Source organism: Rhipicephalus microplus, chromosome 5 (genome assembly GCF_043290135.1).
Source record: "Rhipicephalus microplus isolate Deutch F79 chromosome 5, USDA_Rmic, whole genome shotgun sequence".
NCBI classification, from domain to species: domain Eukaryota; kingdom Metazoa; phylum Arthropoda; class Arachnida; order Ixodida; family Ixodidae; genus Rhipicephalus; species Rhipicephalus microplus.
The window spans coordinates 176,774,006-176,800,907 of record NC_134704.1 but is presented as its reverse complement, the minus strand read 5'-3'; the positions used below and the strand labels follow the sequence as shown (position 1 = coordinate 176,800,907).

At 47.1% G+C, this 26,902-nt stretch overlaps 1 protein-coding gene across 1 annotated transcript in view; it reads left to right on the top strand.

Annotated features, from left to right (window-relative positions):
• The window catches only part of LOC142817610 (uncharacterized), a 95,631-nt gene that overhangs the window by 35,841 nt on the left and 32,888 nt on the right, over nucleotides 1-26,902 (top strand). Inside the window, exons 7-9 of the mRNA XM_075894666.1 lie at nucleotides 5,623-5,646; nucleotides 7,496-7,531; nucleotides 18,511-18,528. Of these exons, the coding sequence (XP_075750781.1) occupies nucleotides 5,623-5,646; nucleotides 7,496-7,531; nucleotides 18,511-18,528 (78 nt within the window). The remainder of the gene's footprint in view (nucleotides 1-5,622; nucleotides 5,647-7,495; nucleotides 7,532-18,510; nucleotides 18,529-26,902) is intronic.

Sequence of the window (26,902 nt, the reverse complement as noted above, 5' to 3'; positions counted from 1 at the left end):
GGATGATTTTTTTCATTCAACAATCAGCAAAAGAAGGAACGAAATAATTGGGATGACTACAAAAGAACATGGGCCCACTTATGACTTCGTTTATTTGACTACATAAAAAACTGTAATTATCGTAGAATATTATGCAGATCCTGGCAGAGAGAAAGTAACCTTGGCGAAGGAAGGCGTAAGTTGAAAGGAACTAGAAGTGCATCGATTAGAACGACGACACATTTTTATTTCGTTCCTGACTGGGGTTTCACTCTAAGCTTTCCAGAGAGTGAGTACGACGCTGAGCATCAGTGACGCGGACGTTTTGCCAGGTGTGTCAAGTGATAAGTCTTCTGTATAAGAAGCAGCTGATTAGTGCACGTGATATATTTAATATATTACTTATGTCACTCTCTTTTGCAGGGCTTTTAATTTGCTACCGTCACATAAAAAACAGAAAATAGACAACTGACGCATAGAATGCTGGCCTGATAACATTGCTGAGGGGCAGTTATTTCGAAATTGAAATGAAGAGATTTATTTTCTCTGCCGACGAAAATGAAGAGCAAGCACAAGAATCTGTAGCAGTTTACCTGTTGCAGTGAATCTGTTGCTTCATGGTATGGCTGCCACGAACGGAAATGTCATGCACTAGTTATGTTACCTAATTGAAGCAACGATGTCAGCAAAACGAACTAGACGATGTGACCACATAGGAGCGTAGGCCTATTGCTAGTGCCAGTAGCAGCAACGTCCAGCTAGAGTCTCTCCTGCGTAGTGCTGGTGAGTCGGCTGCTGTGTTGTCCAGGGTGCACTCCTTCTCTGAAAACATTTGATTCCGCTTCTTGCATGTTGCGGAAGGAATGAAAACGGCGTGCTTCCAAGTTTAAAATAAACGAAGCAAGCGATACCAGCTCAAATAAATGTGTTCACATGAGATTGTACTGTGTGCGTAAGATAATAATAACACAGCAGTTAATTGTGATAAAAAGAAAACTGACGAAACAAAAATGGCTACAAACGGCATACTAACTCTCATATTTATGTTATGCGCAAATTTTTCATGAACTTAACTATGTTATATGGCGTCGCATCAGTATTTTCTCATTTCATGGAAAAAAAAACGTCGCATAATCACGGTTTTTAATATGGGTCTATGTGCAATGCCTAACACGCGAATGTAGCACATTTCGCAAATGTATATAAAAATTTGGCAAAATAGAGATAATTTAAACAAAAAAGTATGAAAACCCAGGGTTTCCTGTCATGTGCAGTAACGTTAAATTGGAGCTGAAGCTTTTTCGTTAGCGTATTCGAAAAGTACTGCCGAGGGGTAGTCCAGACGCCTACATAACACGCGAGCTGAGCAACATAGCGCAGCATGTTACCTGTAATTCACAATTAATTATCACTGTGAGGTCAAACCGTTCCCCATTGTTTCTACAAATGATACGACATACCGAAACGTCCATTCCATAAATTTAACTTGCCGGTCACTGGCTGATTCGAGCATCGTGGGCTGCTTAGTTACTGCGGCTGTGGCGGAATGCCGCCACGTGCGTGCTCACACTCACGCTCGCGATCACTCCGAAAGTAAGCCGCGCGTTCGTAGAAAAGGTGCTGAAGGTCATGACGTGTGATTGACGTAACTTCTTTCCTCCGTGCCATCCCCCACGGTTCATCTTCCAAGAGAAAGAGCAATTACAGCGTGTGAAAGATGTCCAACTCCACTCCTATACTTGACGGATTCTAAAAAAAATTGTGGCGGTTCATTTCTGAGGCAATAAATTTTTAAATGCGAAATATTTCTTAGTGAACTTTGGTGACTTTGAGCTCATCTATCTATCTATCTATCTATCTATCTATCTATCTATCTATCTATCTATCTATCTATCTATCTATCTATCTATCTATCTATCTATCTATCTATCTATCTATCTATCTATCTATCTATCTATCTATCTATCTATCTATCTATCTATCTATCTATCTATCTATCTATCTATCTATCTATCTATCTATCTATCTATCTATCTATCTATCTATCTATCTATCTATCTATCTATCTATCTATCTATCTATCTATCTATCTGTCTGTCTGTCTGTCTGTCTGTCTGTCTGTCTGTCTGTCTGTCTGTCTGTCTGTCTGTCTGTCTGTCTGTCTGTCTGTCTATCTGTCTATCTATCTATCTATCTATCTATCTATCTATCTATCTATCTATCTATCTATCTATCTATCTATCTATCTATCTATCTATCTATCTATCTATCTATCTATCTATCTATCTATCTATCTATCTATCTATCTATCTATCTATCTATCTATCTATCTATCTATCTATCTATCTATCTATCTATCTATCTATCTATCTATCTATCTATCTATCTATCTATCTATCTATCTATCTATCTATCTATCTATCTATCTATCTATCTATCTATCTATCTATCTATCTATCTATCTATCTATCTATCTATCTATCTATCTATCTATCTATCTATCTATCTATCCATCTATCTATCTATCTATCTATCTATCTATCTACGACTTTTAGCTCTCCTGACCGTTTCAATAATGGGATCGATGCCAAATTTGGTGTGGCATAACATGACTGTATGAAGAACATATTTGACTAGTCGTAATATGAAAATCATGACATGTATTTCATGAATGTCTTGATTTACACTTCATGGTCCTGCAGCTCTTGCGGTGGTTTCGTTCACATGGCATGTTGCAAAACTGGTATGGTATGACATGATTGCATGGCGAACACAAGCAACAGACCCTAAATTGAAAATCATGACATGCGTGTCATGTAACAACATGACTACATGCCATGCTCCTGAGGCGCTCACGGGCATTTCGCTAGCTTATACCCAATTTGGTATTACGGGACGTGAATGGATGGCGAAGGTATGTGATTGGTGTAAACACGATAAACATGAGATACGTGTGATGCAACAACGTGACTATATGCTACGCTCATGATGCACTCACGGCCGTTCCGATATCTTCACACGTATCAAACTCGGTATTACGTGACGCGAATGGACGACATAGGTAAATGACACATACAAGCATGATAATCATGACATGCGTGTCATGTAACGACAAGACTACATGCCGCACTCATTATGCGCTTGTGGCCGTTTCACTAGTTTTACATATGGCAAATTTGGTATTACGTGACGGCAAGGGATGACGAAGGTATGTAACTGGTGCAAACATGATAATCATGAGATGCGTGTAGGGTGAGAACATGACTACATGCCGCAGTCAAGGCGTCAAACATTTCGACGTGACGTGGTACGCGTGCTCACCGGATTTCATTTCGTCGGGTCACGCCGGCGTTTCCACGCCAGGTACCAGTCCTGCCATATACTCGCATGCGCGTGCTGCGTTGCGCTGCTTTGACACATGCGCGTTTCAGCGTGTCCGGCGACCCTCCGTGACGAAAATAGGGAGACACAATATTGTCTGGGCAACTGATTGGCGCGAAATGCAGCATGTCGCATTTAGCGCTGGTTGCCGTCGGGCCGCGCTGACGGACGCTGTGGTCGCACCAGTCGCACTGGTCGCGAAGGGCGTCAGACTATCAAATGCTCGTTTTGCTAACGTAGCAACGCTGTGCCCTGCGTGCGCGCGCGTCAACGCTACATTGGAGTACATTGGTCACTTCATGATGCGCTCGCAGCCGTTTTGCTAGCACCATATATACCGAATTCGTTGTTACGTGACGTCAATCCAGGACGAAAATATATGACTGATGCAAACATGATAACCCTGACAGGCGTGTCATGTAAGAACATGACCACTTACCACGCTCATAGCGTGTTCTCGGTTGTTTTGCTAGCTCCACACATACTAAATTTGGTATGAGGTGACGTGAATAGATGACGAAGGTAAGCAATACATCCAAACATGATAATCATGACACGGAAGTCATGTATGGCATAATTTACCTCCACCTCGTTGCGTAGTGCTGATTTTAAAGTGACATTTAAAACTCTCTCATTCGTGCTTCGCATATTATCGATTCCCACTGCATCTGGGATCTGCCAATTTTTTAGGGGCGAAGCTCCTTATAGCGGCACCCATTCGTCCCTCGTAGTCGTAGTAGTAGTGTGTAACCAGTCTTACATTTTGACCTCCAAGGTGGTGCCGCTGGGAGATTTCTTCTGTGCGTTGTTGAAGAATACAAAATTCGCAGCGTGCGCGTTAACTAAAAGTCGAATTCTTCTGTCTCTCATTCCGTCTTAGCAGCCATTGGCATGTACATTGAGCACTATCTGAGAAGAAAGGGTCGCTACGTTATACTCGCTGGGCGTAACCTCCTTGGTTTTAGAAAGGTGTAGTGAGCATTGGGCCGCAGTGCCATAAATACAGTGAACTAGTATATGCCATGAACTCGAGGTGGTTAAAGGTGGGAAGTAGACACAAAGCGCAAGCCGTAAGAAAGTGTGCGTGTGCTTCCTCTCGTTCAGTCCATAGAATGCCCGCTGGATGGTGGTGCTTCTATATGAGGAATATATGATGAAAAGATGTGAGATGGTGGTACTTGGAGTGTTGAATAGGTGGACGAACGGACACACAGACAGATGCATGGACGGACGCACAGATGGCTGCACGGATGGATGGACGCAAGGGTGGACGCTGGAGTGGATGCATGGACGAACGCAGGGACGGATGCACAAAAGGACGTGTGGACGCATGAACAGACGCCCACACGGATGGACGCACGGGCGGCCACACAGACGCACGCATGGACGGACGGATGCAAGAACGAATGAACGGACGGATGCTTCGCCCTACTCTCCATCATTCACTCCGTGGACATGCTGCCATTTTTAAAGTAAAGTCATTCCATTTTTAAAAGTAAAGTCATTCCATGGTCTCTTTGAAAAGTGTGTTAGGGCCCCTTTGAAATTACTGCACAAAACAAAGAAATGAAGTATTAATATAGGTGTATGCATACAGTGCTCACGTATTGAAGCCACGGCATAAAAGCGCCTAGGGGAACCATTGGTCTGTGCGATTTCTCGAGATAGCCACCACATGTCGTTCAGAGTGGGATCGCTGAAGTTCACGTGGACTCTGGCAGAACAGTTAGAGCCGAATTTATGTGATTTGAGAATGCTTATAGCTAAAGTACGCGCATCAAGTAGCATAAAATGGCGGAGTTTCTAATGCTTGAGCACGCTATCTATTGCGTGGTTTTTTAAGAAGAGAGAAAAGTGATAATTAGACACAGCACTTTACTTTAACCTGGTCAATAAATAAGACACGATGAACACAATGAAACAAGCAAGACTTCTTTCACATGTTCCACCAACTCCAGTCCCTTCATTCAATCACAGGGTATGATTTATCCATCGAAAGCCATGCTCATAAACCAGCACTGTTTTCCAGCGACGTTACTGAGAGCATTTCATGCATCCAGAATTTTCTTCTTTGATAGCCCGATGCGTTGATGTTAATCGTGATGCTCCAGACGAATGAATTTGCGACAACATCGAGTAGGAAATGGTCGAACTGTATACAAATCAGATATCAAAAAGAAATTAATTCGCTGTTTAATATTTTCAACATTTTTCCTTTCGGCATTTCACTTATACTGCTCTATACCTTTGTCTCTTTTACAGTCTAAAACAGGCTTCCGAAAAAGGGTAAGTAGATAAGGTTGCTTTCATATAAAGGCAGTTTTATTATGGCAAAAGTGCGGCATTGCAAAGCTTTGTAGCCCCATTTTCTTCAGTAAATTCGCCATGGCAGGGAAAGTCGCATTCTTCTGGACAATTATTGTTCATCACGATATCATCCTGATTGCTTCTGCAGCTTCTGTTCCTGATAGATTCTGTAGAGCTCTCTGTAGAAATCCTCCACCCTCTTGACTATCCAATCCATATCGCTTATGACGTAGCCTTCCTTCTTTCCTCGAGGTATACATCCAATTATTGCCTGTTCACAAGTCTGCTTTCGCAGCCTTCCGGCTTCCGCCGCTTTTTCCAGCCTGCTCGATTCTCTCCATGCTATACATTCCGATGTTGGCTACCTTATGCCAATTGATTAACTTCGAAAGCTCCACTAGCTCTATTTTACAGGTTGAATTTGATGATTTCATGGTTTGTCGTCTCTCAACAAGATATTTCGTCTCCTGAGATAGTTTTCTAGTGTCTTGTGAAGTGACTGTACCTCAGACTTTCATTGCACACTCTTTGATGATACTAGTAACATTATCGTTCATTGTGTCATTGCTAACGTTGGTTTCCTCGTTAAGTGCCTCGAATTTTTTCTGAAGTGGAAGTCCGAATTTCCGTACTTTCCCTCTCACCGATAGCTCATTAAGTGGCTTCTTGCGTATCACTTTTTGCCTTTGATTTTTAAAATCTAAGTGAATACGTGCTCTTACCATTCTATAGTAACTGCATCTAATCTTGCCAACTGCTTCTACATCCTGTACAATGTCGGAGTGTGCACACAGAATGAAGGCAATTCCATTTTTAGTTTCGCCATTAAGACTTCGGCATGTCCACTTATGGTTAGCCCATTTTTTGAAGAAGGTATTGATAATCCGTAAACACTACGTTCAGCGAACACTACTAATAACTCCCCTCTGGCATTTCAAGAGTCGATGTCATATTCCCCCACTGCATGGTCTCCGGCCTGTTTCGTGCCTACTTTGACATTACAGTCGCCCACCAGAATATTAAAATGTGTCTTTAATTTATTATTGGCCCGCTAATGATTATCATGGCTCGATGCTGGCGTGTAGGCCTGTACCACCTTCATTTTGTTCTTGTTGTTAAACTCAATTATGATACTTGCTGCCCTCTCACTAGTGCTGTAGTATCCCTCTAAGTTGCCAGTAATGTTCTTGTGTAAGATAATGATTGAGTGATATGTGGGGTTTACCGTCCCAAACCACCATATTATTATAAGAGACACCATAGTGGAAGACTCCGGAAATTTCGACAACCTGGGGTTCTTTAATGTGCACCCAAATCTGAGCACACGGGCCTAGAACATTTCCGCCTCCATCGAAAATGCAGCCACCGCAGTCGGGATTCGATCCCGTGACCTGCGCTTGTATATGAGAAACGCCACCCCTGGTTCCTTTCTGTCAACTAATCCACGGTAGTATAGGACATGTCCAGGAAACCTTCTAGATTAATAAAAAAACAAGAATGTGTCAGCTTTCTTTTCGTCTCTCTTTCACACACAAAAAAAATCTGTTTGCTTCAGAGATGAGTTCTGGTGTGCCAGTGAAGAAGCCGATAGGGGAAAAGGGGGAGAGGGTTTTCGTTTTTGTGGTGCTGTAAGGTCACTGGTATTTTTTCCTATTTATCATCTGCCTAGTGACAACGAACTCCATTGATTGTTGTGTATGTGTGCTTCTTTTCACTTTCTGTCCCCTTTCAACACGCTGTTACACGCTCAGTATAATTTTATGCTGCGTTCTTGGCATATATATAACAAGCACACAAACAGTGCCAAATTATGTACTGTTCTTTGCAGAGTCTGAAAAGGAGGCACAGAGCGAAAGACTTTCCGGTAAGGATTTTACCTCCCTTCATTTCTACTTGGTTAAACTGTAGTCTGTCATCAATCAGATGAAGAAATTTGCTTATCTGCATTGTTTCAATGGTTAAGATAATGTACATCGAGGTGGTGTAATGTGTTAATGGGAAGTATCATCCTTGATGGCAACTGTTGATGTTGCTGGCGTAAAGGACGAATTCTTTCTCACCTTGTTAACTTGTTATGTAGACAACGTTGACGCACAGACGAGTTAGGCATTCTACTTACAAGCAGAAAACTAAATCACCCCGCGATGACCTGCTAGCTTTCACATCAGTTATTAAACCTGCTTGACACACCAGGAGTCAAAGCTTTCAAGATAAAACTCATCGGTTGTATGCCGATTCTGGCCAACATCGTAGGCTGGCTACGGTTACCGTTTAAATGGCAGTATCCAACCGAAGCCGCTAAGTAAAAAAAGCGTGTTAGTACGACGTCTGTGCGACGTGATGCCACCTCATGTTGACAGGTTAAAATAATAAAAAGAAGCTTGTTGGTTATTTGTTTAACACTGCGTTATGTTTGAGAGTATGCAAAAAAAGGGTAAAACTTGCACAAAGTTGCTCGAGGTCTGAAACAGTGAATCTGGACGATTCTGAAGCCTAATTTGGTTGCTGTTAGCTTGTTGCTAGGCTTTAATTAGGCGATTACAGATTGTTTCAGGCTGCTTATAGGCTGTGGCTAGGTTATAGCTAGGTGATGGTAGGTTGTTTTAAGATAAAATGGTTCGAGCAAGCCACAGGCAGTCACAGACACCACGCAAGTCTCCAATCTCTAGACACTGAAACCCGTGTTGCAACCAAGCTTGGGCACCTCGCCTAGATCTACGGGTCGGTCGTCTTTGGCGTTGGCCTCCCATTGCTCCAGGTTCTTCTCGCAGCCACTCTTTTTTTTCTTGTCCCCCGTATTTTCTAGTTGTGCAAAAGGCTGAAGCACTGCGTACAAATGTTTCAGCGATGCTGAGACGTGGGGTGAATCCCGACAGTTTATGAAGCTTTTCTCAATTACTTATTAAGTCTGTCCAGAAATCTTAAATTCTGTTAGCGGCCAGTATGTTTCTTTCTTCATTTTCAGCGGACGAGGGGTGAGTAGTAAAATTTACCTAATTGCTGTGAAGCATCATCATCAGTCTGCCTATGCCCACTGATGGGCAAAGTCCTGCTCCATGTTTCACCAACCAACCCAGTCCTGTACTTTCTGCTGCCCCGTTATACCTGCGAACTTCCTAATCTCATCTGCCCACTTAATTTTCTGTCCCCAACTCACGCGTTTGCCTTCTGTAGGAATATGTTCAGTTACCTATAATAATAGGCTTGCTCACGAGGGGCGAAAGGAGGGCGGCTGCCTGTATCACCACAGAGGGGGGCGCAGTCAGCTGCACACATTGACATAATAGGGAGGCGTGGTGTTGTGACTCGGGGGAGGGGGTGCGGCAACGAATCTTCGCCCGCTTCCTGAAGGGGAACTTTGCGCATGTCATTGCCCCGAATGACCACTGCTTATCCTGCCTTTTCTTCTACGTCTTCTTTTATTTAAGCTATCAAATTCATAATGCTCTTCTGTTCTCTTATTCACTCTCGCTCTCTCATGCCTCTTGAAGGGACACCCATAATTTCTCTTTCCATCACTCGTTGTTTGTTGACACATATACTCGTTCATAATGATGATAGTTCTTTAGTACAGATTTGGGTAGATCAAACTTTCAATGGTCTGTTAAACAACTTTGCTGTCTAAACTCAAACGCTCAATGAATCGATACAGCATTGATAAAGAACAGCCGCAGCAGCCTTGCTGCACGAATGAGGAAGACGATAATAATTGTTGCTGGTTGTTGATGAACTGGCGCCATCTTGTTCCCCGAGCTCTGTGAATCGCATATAGTTTAATGAATAAGTTACACGTAACATTATTGGTGGAGGTGGATGACTCCCATACCTCGATGGAGACGCGCAGTGGTCGCAACACCGGGGACTCTTCGGCTACTTCAACTGCCAGTACCTCATCACCACCGGCGTCTCTAGCCGAGTTGACAACCTACGTCACCCTGCCGCCCCTTCGATATCCTGGCACTTTCTCCGCGGATGGTACCATCGACGTTCACTCCTAGCTGCACCGGTAGGAGCGCGTCAGTGCTACCCACCACTGGGATCGCATGCTCATGCTCGTGAATGTTCTGTTCTACCTCGACGGCACGCCGCAAATAGGGTTTGACACAAATGAAGCTGAAATCACGCGCTGGGATCTCTTGAAAACGAAGATCCGGGATATTTTTGGTGATTCATCTGGTCGTCAGCTCGCTGCCAAAAGACTCTCGTCACTTGCGCGCAGACGTCTACTGAGTCGTACGTCTCTGACGTTTTGGCGCTTTGTAGCAAGGTTGATCAGCGCATGTCAGAAGACGAGAAAGTTAATCACGTTCTCAAAGGAATTGAAAATGATGCTTTCAGCCTGCTGGTTTTTAATAATGTCACGAGAATCGACACGATCCTGAAAGAATGCCACTGTCTGGAACAGATCCGCCGTGTCAGCAACGGCATCACGCGCCTGCCGAACACGGTGGCTACTTCCTCATGTGATCACTCCTTCCTACAAGTTCCCCGATGTGACAATCTCACCCGCATCATTTGTTGCGAGGTCGAGGCAGCCCAACCAGTAGTCACTCCACTCCCAACGCCTGATCCTTCACTGACCACGATCTCACTAATACAAGCCATCGTTCGTCAAAAATTATCAAACTTCGGCCTACATCCTGTTCAACCAGTCTGCTCGGCCGAGCCTTTTTATCGTCGCCCTCCGCTCCTCGCTTGGGTTCCAACTACTCTCGACAACGGAATTTGTTCCAATGGCGTACACTTCACGACAAGCCCATATGCTTCAACTGCCGATGCGTCGGTCATACCGCTCGCCACTGCCGCAATCACTGGGCTCCGCCGGCACACTATGGGCCTCCTGCCCAGGCCACTTCTGTCCACCAGTCGTCCTCAGCATTTCATTCCGATTCCCCTATGCCGACCACATTCTCTGGTTCTGCCGCAGCTCTGACGAGACCTCGCTATGCCCACTCAACATCCCCTGCTCACCGTCAATCTCGTTCGCCCCCGTAACGCCTTCGTGCCTCTCCGACCTATTCGCAGCGCCCCCGACCGAAAAACTTGGCAGCGCAGCTTCTGGAGGTGGAGCTGCATTGACGACGACCTCTGCAAGAAATCCTGGTGTAACACTACCGACCACCCGGAATCTTTTGAAGGTTACTTTAGACAATGTACCTGTGAGTGCGTTGATCGATACTGGCGCGCATGTGTCAATCGTGAGTGCCACTCTTCGTCGCCGACTGAAGAAAGTTGTCACACCCGCGTTGAACCGAGCCGTTCGAGTCGCTGACGGGGGAACTGCCACCATTATAGGAATGTGCTGTGCTCGTGTGACGATTGGCGATAGAAGCACTCCTGTTATTTCACCGCAACAGGAAATTGCCCTCATCGTCTAATCCTAGGTATGGACTTTCTAACCTCTCACTCTGCCTTTAGAGACTGTTCAGCCGGCTGCCTCGACATTGAGATGCCTCTAGATTCTGATCCAACCAACCCATTCCAAAGCCGTCTTTGCTGCAGCAATTTCGTACGCCTTCCACTTAACAGTGTTACACACTGTCGTGGTTACGTTCGTCACGTAGCAAGGCGTGTGACGCGAGGAAGATGGAGACAGTGAGAAAAACAAAAGGAAGTTATATTGGACGAAAAAAAAACTATTGCGCATACAGTACTACAGTCGTCCACGTACGTGGTTCACACACAAAAGAGAAGAGTAAACAGTCTCACAGTCTGTGCCAAAGCCCGGTGCCTTGAAGTGGGACCCGTTGCGTGCTCAGCTGCAGTCGTCGCTTGGGTGCACAGGTCAGCATGCCACTGTAGACCAGGTTTAGGTGTAGCAGCAAACTGTCAGCGACGTCGGCTCGGTGGGCGTGGTCAGCAGCTCCGGTCTTTCGAGGGCGGTCGCCGCACCGAAGATGTCCGCAGGGCCACTCACCCAGAACTCGTGCCTGGCAACCCCGACACGCCGTGCGCCGAGAACGTCAATGGCTCGAGGACAGGAACCCGGCCTTTTGAACCTCGCGCGTAGTAGCGGGTTCGCTATAGGCTCCCTTGCGTCGTCTTGTCGGCGTCCGAACGGCTTCGTTCTCCACGAGCGTCTCCTCTTTTTTCTTCAGTGGGTGCGCTACAATGCCCCTTAATTCTTGTCATCTTTTAGGTGTGTGGCGCTGTCGTCTGCTATGCTCGCATTTTTGAAGCTACTACATAACACACGCATTGACATCTCCTCTACGCCACCTGTATTAGACAGCGATTACATTGTTGCACCAAGTCATGCCGTGATGCTTAAGCATGGCGTCACTGTTCCGCACACGATTTTGACAATTGTTGGAAACCGCACATTACTTCCTATTGTAAATTTTGCCCTCACTGCCCAAATTCCTCCCCAAGATATCTCCCTGGCTGAAATTACTGCCCTACAAGACCATGTGGTTGAGCCCTTCAGAGTGGATTATTGCTGCAGCTGAGACCGTGATCCAGCTCTATCACGTTTATCGGGCGTCGACGTTGACCGCATGGTACCATCAGACCTCACTCCTGATCAAGTGGAAGCCCTCCGTCACGTCCTGGAGTCCTACCGTGACATTTTTGACTTCGCCAGCACGTCCTTAAGCGGGACTAGTGTTGTTACTTATCACATCAATACTGGTAATGCAAGCCCTATTAACCGACGTCCATACAATGTTTCCGCGTCCGAGCGTACAGTCATACAGCAGGAAGTAAAAAGGATGCTTGAAAAAAACATAATCGAGCCCCTGTGTAGCCCCTGGGCTTCTCCTGTCGTCCTGATCAGAAAGAAGGATGGAACGTGGTGGTCTTGCGTAGATGATCGGCATCTCAACAAAATTATGAAGAAAGATGTTTACCCGTTGCTTGGAATCTATGATGCCTTAGACTGCCTTAACGGTGCTACGAATTTTTCCACAATCGACCTTCGATCTGGCTATTGGCAGATTGCAGTTGATGAAATGGACCGTGAGAAGAGCTCATTCGCCACTCCTGACGGTCTTTATCAATTCAAAACCATGACCGGTGGTCTCGGTAATGCGCCGGCCACATTCGAAAGAATGATGGACTCATTGCGCCAAGGGCTCAAATGGTACCTGCTTATGTTACTTGGACGTCGTTATCGTTTTCTCGCCCACATTCGACTCCCATTTTGATTGTTTATTGGCGATTCTTGAAATATTTCGTCGAACTTCAATTGAATTCTTTGAAATGTCACTTCGATCATCGTCAAAAAACCGTACTTGGCCACCTCGTCGATGCCGCAGGAGCCCGCCCGGATCCCGAGAAAATTCGCGCCGTCACGCACTTCCCTGTTCCGAAGTCTACAAAGGACGTTCGCAGTTTCGTGGGATTGTGTTCCTATTTCCGACGCTTTGTTAGGGACTTCGCAACCATTGCACGCCCACTCACAAGGCTCCTAAAGAAGAACTCTCCATTTTCCCAGGGCGCTGATCAAGCTTTATCTTTTTCCCGGCTGGCAACCCTCCTTACGACGCCACCCATTTTAGCTCATTTTGATTCATCAGCTTCAACCGAGCTTCGCACTGATGCTAGTGAGCACAACATAGGAGCAACGCTATAGCAACGCCAACGCGGACATGACCGTGTTATAGCATATGCAAGCCGACTGCTATCTATCTCTGAGCACAACTATTCAATCACGCAGCATGAGTGCCTCTCTCTTGTGTGGGCAGTCGCCAAGTTTCGCCCATACTTATACGGTCGTCCATTCCGAGTAGTCACTGATCACCCTGCGCTTTTCTGGCTGGCCTCACTCAAGGACCCCACAGGACGGCTCGCTCGTTGGGCCCTACGTTTACAAGAATACACATTCACCGTAACGTACAAAACAGGGTGGTTACATTAAGATGCGGATTGTTTATCCCGCTACCCTGTGGAAGAAGTCGCCAATACTGACACCTTTCCAGACCTTCTGTCGGGGACGCAGCTACTCAACCTTGCCCACGAACAATGCCGGGAGGCTTCTCTTTGAATCATCATTGAAAATCTTGAATTATAATGCCACACGACGCATCTCTAAAAATGTTCCTGTTCAAAGACGGGAACTTTTATCGTTGTAACCTCGATCCATATGGCTATGACTTACTCCACATCACACCAGCACATCTTTGTGTGACTGTTCTCAACCAAGTTCATGACACTCCTTTGGTGGGCCACTTGGCATCTCTCGCCCAACCAACCGTGTACGTCGTCATTTATTTTGGCCTGGTCTTGCCCGTTCTGTTCGGCGCTACGTCGCCGCTTGTGAGCCTTGCCAGCGCCGTAAAAAGCCATCTTCTCCACCAGCTGGATTCCTTCAGCCGATTGACATTCCCACTGAACCTTTTCTTTTCGAGTTGGCCTCGACCTACTTGGCCAATTACAGATTTTGAGCTCAGGCTACAAATAGATTGCTGTCACCACTTACTATGCGACACAGTACGCTATCACACGGGCACTTCCTACGAGTTCTGCAACTGATGTGGTGGACTTTCTGATGTACGATATTATTTTAGTACACGGGCTTCTCCACCAACTCCTCACTGACCGAGACCGGACTTTTCTGTTAGCTTTCGTTGACGAAATCCTGCGCCCTTCCTCCGCCAAGCACAAGTTTGCCATTTCGTACCATTCACAAACCTACGGTCTTACGGAGCACCTCAACCGGACCATTACTGACATGTTTTCGAAATACGTAGCGGCCGACCACCAGGACTGGGACGTCCATTTGCGATTTGTGACGTTCGCGTACAATTTGTCCCGTCACGACACTGCCGGCTATTCACCATAATATCTTCTAAAAGACCGAGAGCCCACCCTACTCTTTGAAACCTTGCTGCTCTCGGTCACTGAATATGCCGGCGAAGCTATCGCGCGAGCCGACCACGCACGCCAACTCGCCCGCAGCCGTCTACAGGCCTCACAGCTAGGAGCACCAAAGACAGCTCTACGATTCCCATCATCGGAACGTGCACTTTTCACCGGGTTTCCTTGTCCTTCTCTGGTCCCCACTAGGCGTGTAGGTCTTTCTGAAAAACTGCTGTCACGCTACACTGGACCGTACCATGTCGTTCGTCAGGTGACTGACGTTACATATGAGATAGTTCCAGCCAATTCAACGTCATCATCGTCAGCTTCGAGGGACGTCGTGCACATAGCTTGACTCAAGCTCTATCACCTCCTTCCCCCGCATGCGAGTAGCTCCAGCACCAAGACGGTGCTTCGACCACCGGAGGGTCATGATACAGAACAGCCACTGCAGCCTGGCTGCATGATAGAGAAAGATGACGACAGTTGCTGCTGCTTGTTGATGAACTGGCGCCATCTTGTTCACCGAGCTCCGTGCATCGCATATAGTTTAACAAACAAATTACGCGTAACAATATGAGCAAATGACTGTACCGGTGAGATCGAAGCATTACGCTCTGGCCCTGTTGCTTGGACGGTGAAGTAGCTTGCATCGTATTTGTCTCTGACGTTGTCCTCGCGAGGCTGTCTACTTTAACAGTTAAGTGAAAATGACTGATACACTAGGTGACCGATGTCTGCCTGCAATACACTTCTAACTGGGCGAACGTGTTTCCAGCCAGACGCTCGGTGTTAGGGCTCCGTCACGCTCGCCGAAAATCTGTTGTAAGAACCTGCTCACTATAGTTGGAAGTGCACCGTAATGGTGCGGTGCCGTAGACCATTTCCCGGCGCCGTCCACAGGAAAGCTGTTAAAAGCGCACGGCAAGCTTCGCTGGTGAGGAATTCGAGCCTCCGAAAAGCATAGCTGTTCTTCTGGGTGCAGGTGTCGACCACCTCGAATATATCATGCAGCCACTGTGCACTCTGGAGCTTGTAAGTTCCGCACTAATGCTTCTTTTCACTTCAGACTTATGTCCTTAAGCTTTGACCTCTTACATAAGTGGGTTTGACATTTCTGTCACCCATGAGTCACATATCAATCAACCCCGTCGCCTTTGTGTAGACTCAACTTTTCTTCAGATGACGAGCAGACGGCAAGAAGACTCTTTTGATAATGTATGTCCAGAGTGCGTGTGTGTGAATATATATTACTGTGTGAGAGAAGAGATGCCGGATCGCTGAGGTATATAAAATACATTCTAACCAACAGTTGCGGCGTGACCTGTTAATCAGCGACCGAGCGAAGGCAGCCCTTCGTCCTCTTTGTCGGCCACACATGCGCATATAGTCACAGAGAATATCAGTATGCATGCATGTAGCCTGACTCCCGGCGGCCCAAGTGCCATCTCGGCGTGTCGATGTTGACGTAACCAAAACAGTGGTAGGGTTCCAAGCACGCCACATGAACGATATCGGTAGCCTGTGGTGCAGACGAACTCGACAAGGTGACATAGACAATTTCATATGTCATAGGAGTAACCGCACTAAGAACTCGGTATTATAGACCTGCGGAGGGAGAAAGCAGTTTTCAGGGGCGAAGCTCCTCTTTGTCTAACCTTGTCATGCGTCATGCGTAACCGAGAGAAAAAGAGACGAGAAACAAAAGGAGGTAGTATCTCCCGAGCAGTAAAATAGACAGCGCTGTCTAAGAAAAGTACATATAAGCTGCAGTTGAGTGAGGATATTCTAGATGGCACTGTACCGCTGCTGTCCGATTGGCTGGCGCGCAGCCTGTGCCTCGGTACGCGAAGAACGAGTGCCTTTCTCAGTATACTGGATAGTCACCGTACGTGGCGGATCATTGGTGAGGAATGGACGAAGCAGAGCGGCGGGCGCGTTGAAGACGCTTGCACTAGACTTTCTTGGCTCGCGTCTCGCTGGTGTTACCTGCTCACCATCTGTTTCTTGATCGCGATCGGACGCATGAACGCACGCACGGACAGATGAACACACGGACGGATGGATAGACGGACGCTTTGTCCCAATCATCATCATTCACTCCATATATATGCTGAGATATTTTCCGACAAGCCGACTTGACGGGTCGGATACCAAAGCAGGACCAAAGAACTGGGCTAAAAGTGCACATCGTGGTGTCGTTGATTGTACAAATGCCATTGGTTCTCATGAGGGGCGAGAAGGTGAGTACGGGTGATTTCACATGCGTGGGCAGTCAGAATGATAACGTTAATGGCATATCTGCTGGTCGGTGCTACGGTAGACGGAATGACTGCATCTAGAGGCAATGTTGGTTCTCGGCCCAACAATAGAACGAATGGAGAGTAACCGACAGCTTCATGGCGCGGAGAATTGTATTAAAATGTCACGTATGATCCACTAAGAGTGGTTTGAAGAAACAGAGTTAGCTAGCATGTCTGTAAACATTCGATTCAGACGCTGCGTGGCTCCATTTGTTTGCGGATGATATGACATAGCGAGTATGTGCCTCGTTTCACACGACCTCAAGAAGTCAGCCACGATCTATAATAGACAGGTGCAGCCATGATCTGTAAGCAGCTGGCGTGGAGCTCCAGGTTGTAAAATCACGTCGTGTAGGAGGAAGTCAGTGACATCTGTGAGCACCTTTTGGAAGAGCTCATGTAATGGTGTGAAATGTTGTAGGCCCGTGTGCTCAGATTTGGGTGCACGTTAAAGAACCCCAGGTGGTCTAAATTTCCGGAGCCCTCCACTACGGCGTCTCTCATAATCATATAGTGGTTTTGGGACGTTAAACCCCACATATAAATCAATCAATCATGTAATGGTGTAGCGCGTGGCGTAGTGTGTGGCCCCACCTATCCACCTGTTGCCAGAGAAGGACATTGGGAAAGGGTCAAGCATGTCTAAGCCAACGTAGAATACTGGTTCCAACGGAATTTCAAGTGGCTGAAGGCATCCACCCGGAAGCGTCGAGAGTGGTTTGCAGTGTTCACATTTCAAACAAGTCGCAATGTATTTTTTGACTGAGCGTGCAAGCCCTGGCTAAATGAAGCGTTGGTGGATCCGGTCGTAAGTTCATGACACAGCAAAGTGACCGGCAGTGGGAAGGTCATGAAGTTCGTATATCTGGCGCACGGAGGTGTTTGGAAATGACAAGCAACAGGGCCGGTCCATTCGGGTAAAAATTTGCGGTATAGTACACCATCGTGCAGGACGAATGAGTGATGGGACTGGTCAGAAGATAGCGATTCGAGGTATTCAGTGACAGCACGCAAGGACGCATCACGGCGTTTCTCATCGCCGATGTGGGCCGATTGCAAAACGATAAAGATGCTAATGACGGGGCTGGTGTCAGAGGAGGTGCTCGATCCATCGAGTGGGCAGTGGGACAGGCAGTCTGCGTCCTGATTTCTACGTCTCTATTTGTACGTCACTGTGTAGGTATACTCTTGCAGTCGCCCAGCCCAACGGCCCAGTGGGCCAGTAGGATCTTTCACTGAAAAGTTTCTCTCTTCACTCTCTGCTCTCTTTCATCTATCCCTCTCCCGTGCGCAGGGTAGCAAACCGGCTGCCTATAGGCTGGTTAACCTCCTTGCCTTTCTTTTTCCTCTATTTTCCTTCCTTCATTGAAAAAAGCCAGCATAGCGCATGGTGGTCCATTGTCATGTGATACTTGATAGGTTGAAACCTTTAGTTTTTGTACAAGAAATATGTATCTGTGGCGTACTTCAGGTGCAAAAGCTCTTGTCAGGCGGATGAAAATCTGCCTGTGTCCCTCGTTCCCGTGTTTCTTGTATTCCAAAAAAAAAAGAAACAAAAATGACACTACTACTACTACTAGTACTACTACTACTATTACTAATACTAGCGACAATATTATTATTATAACAATTATAATAACAAAGCTTACCGACTGGTGCTTGTTGAGTTTTGATTTCAGAAATCTACATAAACTGATGAATGTCAGTAGTCCTAATTATTCTTACTCTCTATTCTTTGCAGAAAATGCTACCATTGAAGGTACGACTGCTTTCCGTTCAGTTTTTGTAGCTTACCATACGTGTTTCCGTTCAATAGAAAAACTTCAACTTACGCGGTAGTATTCGCTATTCAGTATAGAAAGGCGAGAAAAATTTCGCTTTTGTTGTTACCTCTCAAGAGTTTAGCTCTGCAGTCGGCTGTGTCAGAAGCGTTCTACAGTACATTGTAGCAGACTGTTCTTCCATGCACGAACCTTGTCAGTTCTATGCACGAACCTCGTAAAAAATTGTGTCACGCGACGAAAACCAACTACATATAGTTACCATCGCACCGCAGTAGCCACTCGTAATGTTTTTTCCCCTTGAAAAATCGTAATTGAATGAATGACGTTAGCAAAAAAGAGGAATGTTTGCTCTATACTCGTAAAGCTGAAGAGACAGCGAACAATTGCAGGGGCTTAACGTGGCTTTCTTGGTGATCTTACCTCGGCGTAGACAAAGTGGAGTCGAGCCACAGGCTGCCAAAGACCATGAAAGAACGTGCTGCAAGCACCAGCACCAGTGCTAACGTGAAAGGCTAGCTGTGGCACCACGGGTAGGAGCACTAGGCCTTTCGTCGCGTGGCGTATTCTGCTCACGCAAGCCAGGAAGCTCGGTGCGGCGGCTCCGCGGACGGTCACCGTTGTTATGCCTGCGAGTCCACAGCGAACGTCCATGCCTCTGAAAAAGGCAATCTGTGTCAAGGCCAGCCCGCGAGCCCGCCTGACGCGAACAACTCAACGGCGTCATCACGCGGCGGTGCCTTTCTCCCGCGCAGGCACAGTGAGTCACCTCAGCCAGCGAGCCCGTCGAAGCGATCGGTGACTTCCTGTCTGGCGAGTCTGACGCAATGCGTGGCGACGTCACTCGTCCTTGGGTGAAGTCACGTGCAGCGCAACGGCTCCAGATTCGATGAAAATGACGCGGCCCAGTGGCGACCCCATTGGAGGATTCTGACCTCTCGACCAGCGGCGCTTCTGGTTGGACATTTGGTTACTCAAAGAATCCACCCGGTGCATATAAATGAAGCCCTGCGGCGCGTCGCGAGCAGTAGACCTGTGTGTTAGAGAAGAAAGCTCGGCTCTTCGAGTCTCTGTCGGCCCCAGTGCCGACTTTGTAACGCCTCTGTATATATCCTGTACATAAATCATGTTTAACTCACCGTCGTCTCGTCCGCTCGTCTATCAGCTCTGCGCAGAGCAGTCGCGAGCTGAGAAACCTACGCTACCCAACGGCTGGTCCCATTTCCGGCAGAGTTTAAAGCAGTGGCGCCTTCGGGACCGTGTTGGCGTCGCCGTCTTTCGAAACGGTGGTTGCAGCGGTGAGATTTCGTGGCGCCCTTCGTAACGTCGTCGGAGGCGTGCTTCGTAACAGTGGTTGGCAGCTGCGGGATCGGCCAGTGTCAGCGACATCGATGCGGTGAGTGCCTGATGTTTCCCCCTCAGTTCACCAGACTACTCTAGCTCAGGTTATAGTAGTTTAAAGAAGGGCTGTGTGAAGCTTTAGAGTGAGCTTTGATCGTTTCAAGCAAAGTCGAAGCGCTTTGAAACCAAAGTTAATGTGGAGGGGTTAAACACGGGAGTGTTAAAAATTGCTTGCGCGTCTTGCTAGTTGACTTATAGTGGGTACGGCAAGTAAATTGTTAACAGGGGCAAACAGCAAGAGGCTAGTGTGAACGATGGAGAACCTTAAAGTGAAGAAACTCATCAAAATTTGTGAGGAACTCGGCATTACTTTGGGCCGTGCGAAACGAAAGCAAGCAATCCTTGAGATCATGAAGAATGAAAAAGTGTCTGCTGAGGAAGTCGATGAGGCCAGGGTGGATATAAAAGCACGCCGCGAAGAAGCTGAAAGGCAAGAAGTTCGCGAACGTGAAGAAGCTCAAAGGCGAGAAGTTCGCGAACGTGAAGAAGCTGAAAGGCGAGAAGTTCGCGAACGTGAAGAAGCTGAAAAGCGAGAACGCCGTGAGGAGGCCGAGAGACAGGAGCGCCTTGAGTTGAAACGAATAGAATTGGCAATCCTACAGTGTTCGCAGGCGCCTAGCGTTGCTTCTCCGACAGTTCAGGTCAGTGGTTATAGAATTTGGAACCAACTGCCACCGTTCGTAGTAGGCGAGGACATGGCGAAGTATGTCGTCACGTTTGAACACGTCTGTGAGCGAAATGTTTTAGAGCGGTCTCTTTGAGCGCAGAACCTGTTAGCTCTTCTTCCCGGTGAAGTGTCCGACGCGATAACTTGCTTGTCGAGGGAAGCGTTTGAGAGCTATGACGAGGTTAAGGAAGTGCTCTTGAGACGTTATAAGTTGTCACCCGAGGCTTTCTGGCAAAGGCTCTGGTATGATAAAAAGGGGAATGAGTCACACGTTGACTTCGCGTTTCGTCTTAAATCCGATTGTATTGAATGGCTCAAGGGTGAAGGTGTTTATGACGACCGCGATAAAGTGGTAGAATGCATTGGATTGGAGCAATTCTACCACTGTATCGAGGTGGATGGCAAGCTTTGGCTGCAGGACAAACTGGGTGAAGTACAGCTAAACAAGGCAGCAGAGTTAGTTGAGGAGTATTATGCTCGCTGAAAGTTGCATAGCAGGGCAGTGCCCGTTGAGAAGGATGAAAGGAAAGAGGGCTTTTCAAAGAAACCTGATCAACGAAAACCCACTCCGCACCATAATTTAAAGAAGGACCCGTCTCTTACGAAGGACACTGTAGCGGAAGGGCAAACGGAAGCGGAGAAATAGAGTGAGGTTCCTAAACAACGCAATGATACCACACGGGCGTTTGAACCACGGAAGCCGCTAATCTGCTACAACTGCAAAAAGTAAGGGCACATCGCGATAAACTGTAAGCAAAAGTTTGCTTTTGCAACAATCCGAGAATCGGAAAAGAACATGCGGTTGTTAGAGCAGTATCTCCAAGAAATTAGTGTGAGTTTGAAAACGTGTCGAGCACTTCAAGACTACGTGGCAACCATGGACGTTGTCCATCCTTCATTGGTGTCTCCGGATGACTTTACAGGAGAATGCGCGTGGATGAGGCTAGTCGCCGAAGAGCAGAGTGCTTGCTTACCAATTGCTACGGTTGTCATTGAAGGCCCGTTCGGTAAGCTTCGCACCGAAGCGGCTGTGTCTGTCGCGCTTCCCGATAGTTTTCCTTATCTTTTCTCTAACAACTAAGAGCAGCTTCTCAAAGAGAAGGGTAAATCGTTCTTCCCCATCTTAGCGTACATGGCCCTCACGCGATCGCAAGCGTGGAAGGTTTCGCAGGAGCTTGATCTTGTTCAATGTAGTAAACCATCAAGTGACCTTGGCGGCGGGTCGACGGAACCTCAGAGAGGAAATTCTCCATGTGAGTCATGTGAGCAGTCACTCGAGCGGCCCGTCGCCGAAACGACTGGCGCTGTTTCCGTAGCGGGAGAGACGACATGGCGCCTTTGTGTCTGAGCGAGAGAGTGTAACGCTTTTGCCGGTAGCGGAAAGTTAGAGTAAGCTGTCGAGGGTTGATCGAGAAACGCTCATTCGAGAGCAGCGTGAGGACCTCTCGATTAAAGCGCTAATGGAAAGCGTAAACTTGGAAAAAAAGAAAAAGAATGTTTCTTTTTTTGAGAAAGCAGGGCTCCTGTATCGGAGCTACACCAATGCGCAAGGTTGCAAGTATGAGCAGCTCTTGGTGCCACAAAAGTATCGTCGCCAACAATTGGCACTGGCACATGAAAACGCATGGGCAGGGCATCTCGGCATTAAAAGACCAAGGCTAGAGTTTACCTTGAGTTTTATTGGCCGAAATGCTGGAAGGATATCGAAGACTGTACGCTCATGCGACACTTCTCAGAGAGCGGGGAAATCCACGGACAAGTGGAAGGCACCCATGGAGCTTGTTCCAATAATCACAGAACCTTTTCGGCGCCTAGTAATTGATATAGTCGGGCCATTGCCAGAGTCAAAGCAAGGTTGTCGGTACATCCTGACGGCTCTCTGTGTAGCCACAAAATTTCCGGAAGCGATACCACTTTAAGAGCTCAATTCCCCTCATGTCGTGGATGCACTGCTATCCATATTTGCACGCGTCGGATTTCCTTCGGAAATCCAATGCGACAATAGTAGTGTCTTCACCAGCTGTCTTACGTCTACCTTTACGGATAAATGTGGAATAAAAGCAGTGCACAGCTTGATCTATCACGCGCAATCTAATCCGGTAGAGCGTATGCATTTCGTTCTAAAACGAATACTGAGAGCTCTTTACTACGAGCACAAATGCGACTGGAAAGCGTGTATTCCTCCCGCCCTGTTCGCTTTGAGATCAGCTTCTCATGAGAGCCCTGCTTTTAGCCCTGCAGAGCTTGTGTATGGTAGGAGTTTGAGAACATTGCGAATGCTACGCGAGTCCTGGGAAGGATTCGATGAGGACCCTAATGTAGTTGCATATGTTCTAGACCTCCTTCAGAGGCTATAGTTATAGCGCGAGAACAAAACGACGACACAGAGACAAGAAGGACACGAAAGACACAAGCGCTCGTGTCTTTCGTGTCCTTCTTGTCTCTGTGTCGTCGTTTTGTTCTCGCGCTATAACTATCGTCATGCCATACCAACTAGCCCAAGCTGCCACACTCCTTCAGAGGCTTGAAAAACGAAAGATCTTGTGGAAAACCACATGAAGGCTGCACAAGTGTTGTCGAAGGAATACTACGACCAATCGGCGAAGAAGCGCACCTTTGAAGTTGGTAGTCAGGTAATGCTGCTGCGGCTGTCCAAAAAGAACAAGCTTGAGGTTCATTGGGAAGGGCCCACCAAAGTAATATCGAAGCTTTCTGATACCAATTATGAAGTGAAATTAGGAAGGCGAGCGAACAAAATTTACCACAGTAACTTGATGAAACCATACGTTCAACGTCAAGCGGTCGTAAATCTGCTTTTGAATGCTTCAGAGGAAGAGGGAGCAGAAATTTCGACCACTAGTGATGTAATCGAAGGGGGATCGGAAGTAATCTTGGAGCAGTTAAACCTAGAGCCTAGGTTAAGTTGAGTCCGGAAGGAGGACCTGAAAAGGATTGTTTCCGAGCTTGAAGACGTGTTTCCGGACCGTCCCGGAAACACGACGGTGATCGAACACGATATCGAGCTAACTTGTGAGGATACAATCCGTAGAAAGCCGTATCATTGTTCCCCTGTGCAAAAGCAGATCATGATCGAGGAGATTGATAAAATCCTGGAGTTGGGAGTTGTAGTACCGGGCGAGAGAGACTATACATCCCCTCTAATATTGGTTCAAGTGCCAGGAAAAGATCCGAGGCCATGCATCGATTATCGACGCCTTAACGCCATAACTCGAAACCAAACTTACCCGATACCAAACCTAGAGGAGAGGGTGGAAACTGTGTCACAGTCCAGCTATATTTCCACGTTAGACCTCATGCGAGGATATCGGCAAGTCCCCCTTACGGAGAGTGCTAGCCGCTATGCCGCATTTGTTTCTCCATTTGGAACGTATCGTCTACTTAAGCTGAGCTTTGGATTGAAAAATGCGCCCTTTTGTTTTTCAGGCTTAATGAACCGCATTCTTAAAGGCCTCTCTGAGTTCACTCTGCCGTATCTTGACGATGTCGCCATCTTCTCAAACAGCTGGGAAGAACATGTCGAGCATTTACGCGTCATGCTGAACAGGTTGAAAGAGGCTGGTCATACCGTGAAACCTATTAAATGTCACCTAGGGTGTGGCGAGGTGTCTTACCTGGGGCATGTTGTGGGGCGTGGCCGGCGTAGACCTTCAGAAATTAAGGTAGCCGCCATTGTGAACCATCTGCGACCAACCACAAAATCTGAGATAAGAGTATTCTTGGGCCTGGCTGGATACTATCAGCATTACGTGCAAAATTACTGTAGCATGGCCAGCCCTCTAACTGACGCACTTCGAAAATCCGAGCCGGTCAAAGTAGTATCGACTCAGAAAAGGAGAATGTGTTTTGCCAGTTAAACAGGCCCTAAGCGAAAAGCCCGTTCTCATGGCATTAGATTTCTCTAAGAGATTTGTGATTCAATGCAACGCAAGTGATCGCGGCATGGGAGCTGTATTGTGCCAGGAAGACAGTGCTGGTAACGAACGGCCAGTTTTGTATTTAAGTCAAAAACTCTGTGGCAGGGAGGAGGCATACAGTACCTCTGAAAAGAAATGCGCTTGCCTCGTGTGGGCCGTTCAAAATCTAGCTTGTTGTGTCTCCTGTTCGGGGTTTGTGGTTGAAACGGACAACTCTCCTCTAACCTGGTTAAATAACATGTCACCTAAAAGTGGTCGGTTACTGAGGTGGAGCATGATACTCCAACAGCACAACTTTGACGTTCGCTACAAAAAAAGGAAAGCTAAACGCTAATGCAGACGCATTGAGCCGTGCGTTTAGTTAGTACCTTCTCCACCTTCGGTGTCTCGCTGGCAATACGGAGCAAAATTTTGTCCTCATCACGGCCTTCGCACAGCGCTTTCGTCCAGAAGAGCTCAAGGAGCCAACTTTACGTTCTATTCTATTTCGTTACGTTGTTGTACGTGTAAAAAATTGAGTTCTCATTTTAAGAGTCTTGTGTCCCACATGTGTCTCTTGATGTAGAAGGAACGAAATTCCGATATACACGTAGCTAGGTATATGTTGTAATATACTTTGTTTGGTGTTCTGTCGGGTGACCGAGGGCACTTGCTTGTGCCGTGTGTTGTCTGTTGTCGAACCGTTCTTGACAAGTTACAGAACCATCGACAAGTGCTGAGACCAAAGATCGTCAGAAGAGACGAGCGAAGCTGGTCGACAAGTTGTGGCGACAAGCCAGTGGTGCTGGAATTCGTCATCAAGAATGGGATGTGTTCCCGGAACAGAGTCTGGAGCTGCATTCTCCCCATGGCCCTGGAGGCGAACCTGGAGGGACCTGGCGAAAGAGCGCGCTTGGCATCCGAGCCCCGTGGAAGCAGCTCGTCTTTCCGGTGCCTTGTCTGGCGGCGGGGGTGCTGTTATGCCTGCGAATCCACAGCGAACGTCCATGCCTCTGAAAAAGGCAATCTGTGTCAAGGCCAGCACGCGAGCCCGCCTGACGCGAATAACTCAACGGCGTCATCACGTGGCGGTGACTTTCTGCCACGCACGCACAGTGAGTCACCTCAGCCAGCGAGCCGGTCGAAGCAATCGGCGCCTTCCTGTCTGGCGAGTCTGACGCAATGCGTGGTGACGTCACTCGACCTCGGGTGCAGCCACGTGCAGCGCAGCGGCTCCAGATTCTATGAGAATGACGCGGCCCCGCGGCGACCCCATTAGAGGATTCTCACCTCACGTCCAGCGGAGCGTCTGGTTGGACACTTGGTTACTAAAAGAATCCACCCGGTGCATATAAAAAAAAGCCTCGCGGCGCGTCGCGAGCAGTAGACCTATGTGCTAGAGAGGAGAGCTCTGCTCTTCGGGTCTCCAAGCTGTCGGCCCCAGTGCCGAATTTGTAACGCCTCTGTATATATGCTGTATACATAAACCTTGTTTAACTCACCATCGTCTCGTCCGCTCGCCTATCAGTTCTGCGCAGAAGCATTCGCGAGCTTAGGAACCTACGCTACGAAACGGCTGGTGACCGTGTCGGCTGAGATCAGAGCAGTGGCGCCTTCGGGACCGTGTTGGCGTCGCCGTCTTTCGTAAAAACGGGGAGTCAGTGCTTATGAAACAAGTGTCTCTCGCTGCTCGTGGCTCTAATTAATCACCAGGGGCTACAGGGTTGCCATTGGGTAGATTTAAAAAGGAGCCGAAATTCAAGCTAAATGTAGCCAAAGTAGCCTTTTTATTTAGGTTATCGCCACATTTGTTGACAAATAAAATGAAAGTGGTATTATGACTGGAAAAAACGGTAAAAAGGGGTTGTGTGCTTGAGGGGACTTAATCTTTTTCAAGGCTGAAACTCATTGGCTCGAGTACACAAACTCCTGTTTACGGATTTTTTAAATATCAAAGCTCTTCCTCCAATTTTGAGGAGCACGACAGTAATTGTTTTTATTATTGTACAATATATACGTTTTGAATATGCAGAAACATAGAATTCTATGTTCAATTTGTCGGTGTTTCTTGATAGTTTAGACACTATGTACATGTGCGAAGATTACCTATGAATATGTTGTCTGCTAGAAAGAGAATCTGAAGACAGCACGATGCAGCACAGATAACTTTCTTTGATGTTTGCCACATGTGCAGTAAATATGACTGGGTAGTAACGAAAGTGCTCTAGCGAATTTTGTGCATGTTAACCAATTACACAAAACCGTGGGCGTCGAGTCTTTTGCTCATTTAAAATAATTCAACTGTGCAAGAGCCTCTTAATCCTTTTCTTACTCTTCCCAAAGTAAACGCCCTCGTTGAGCTGTACTACG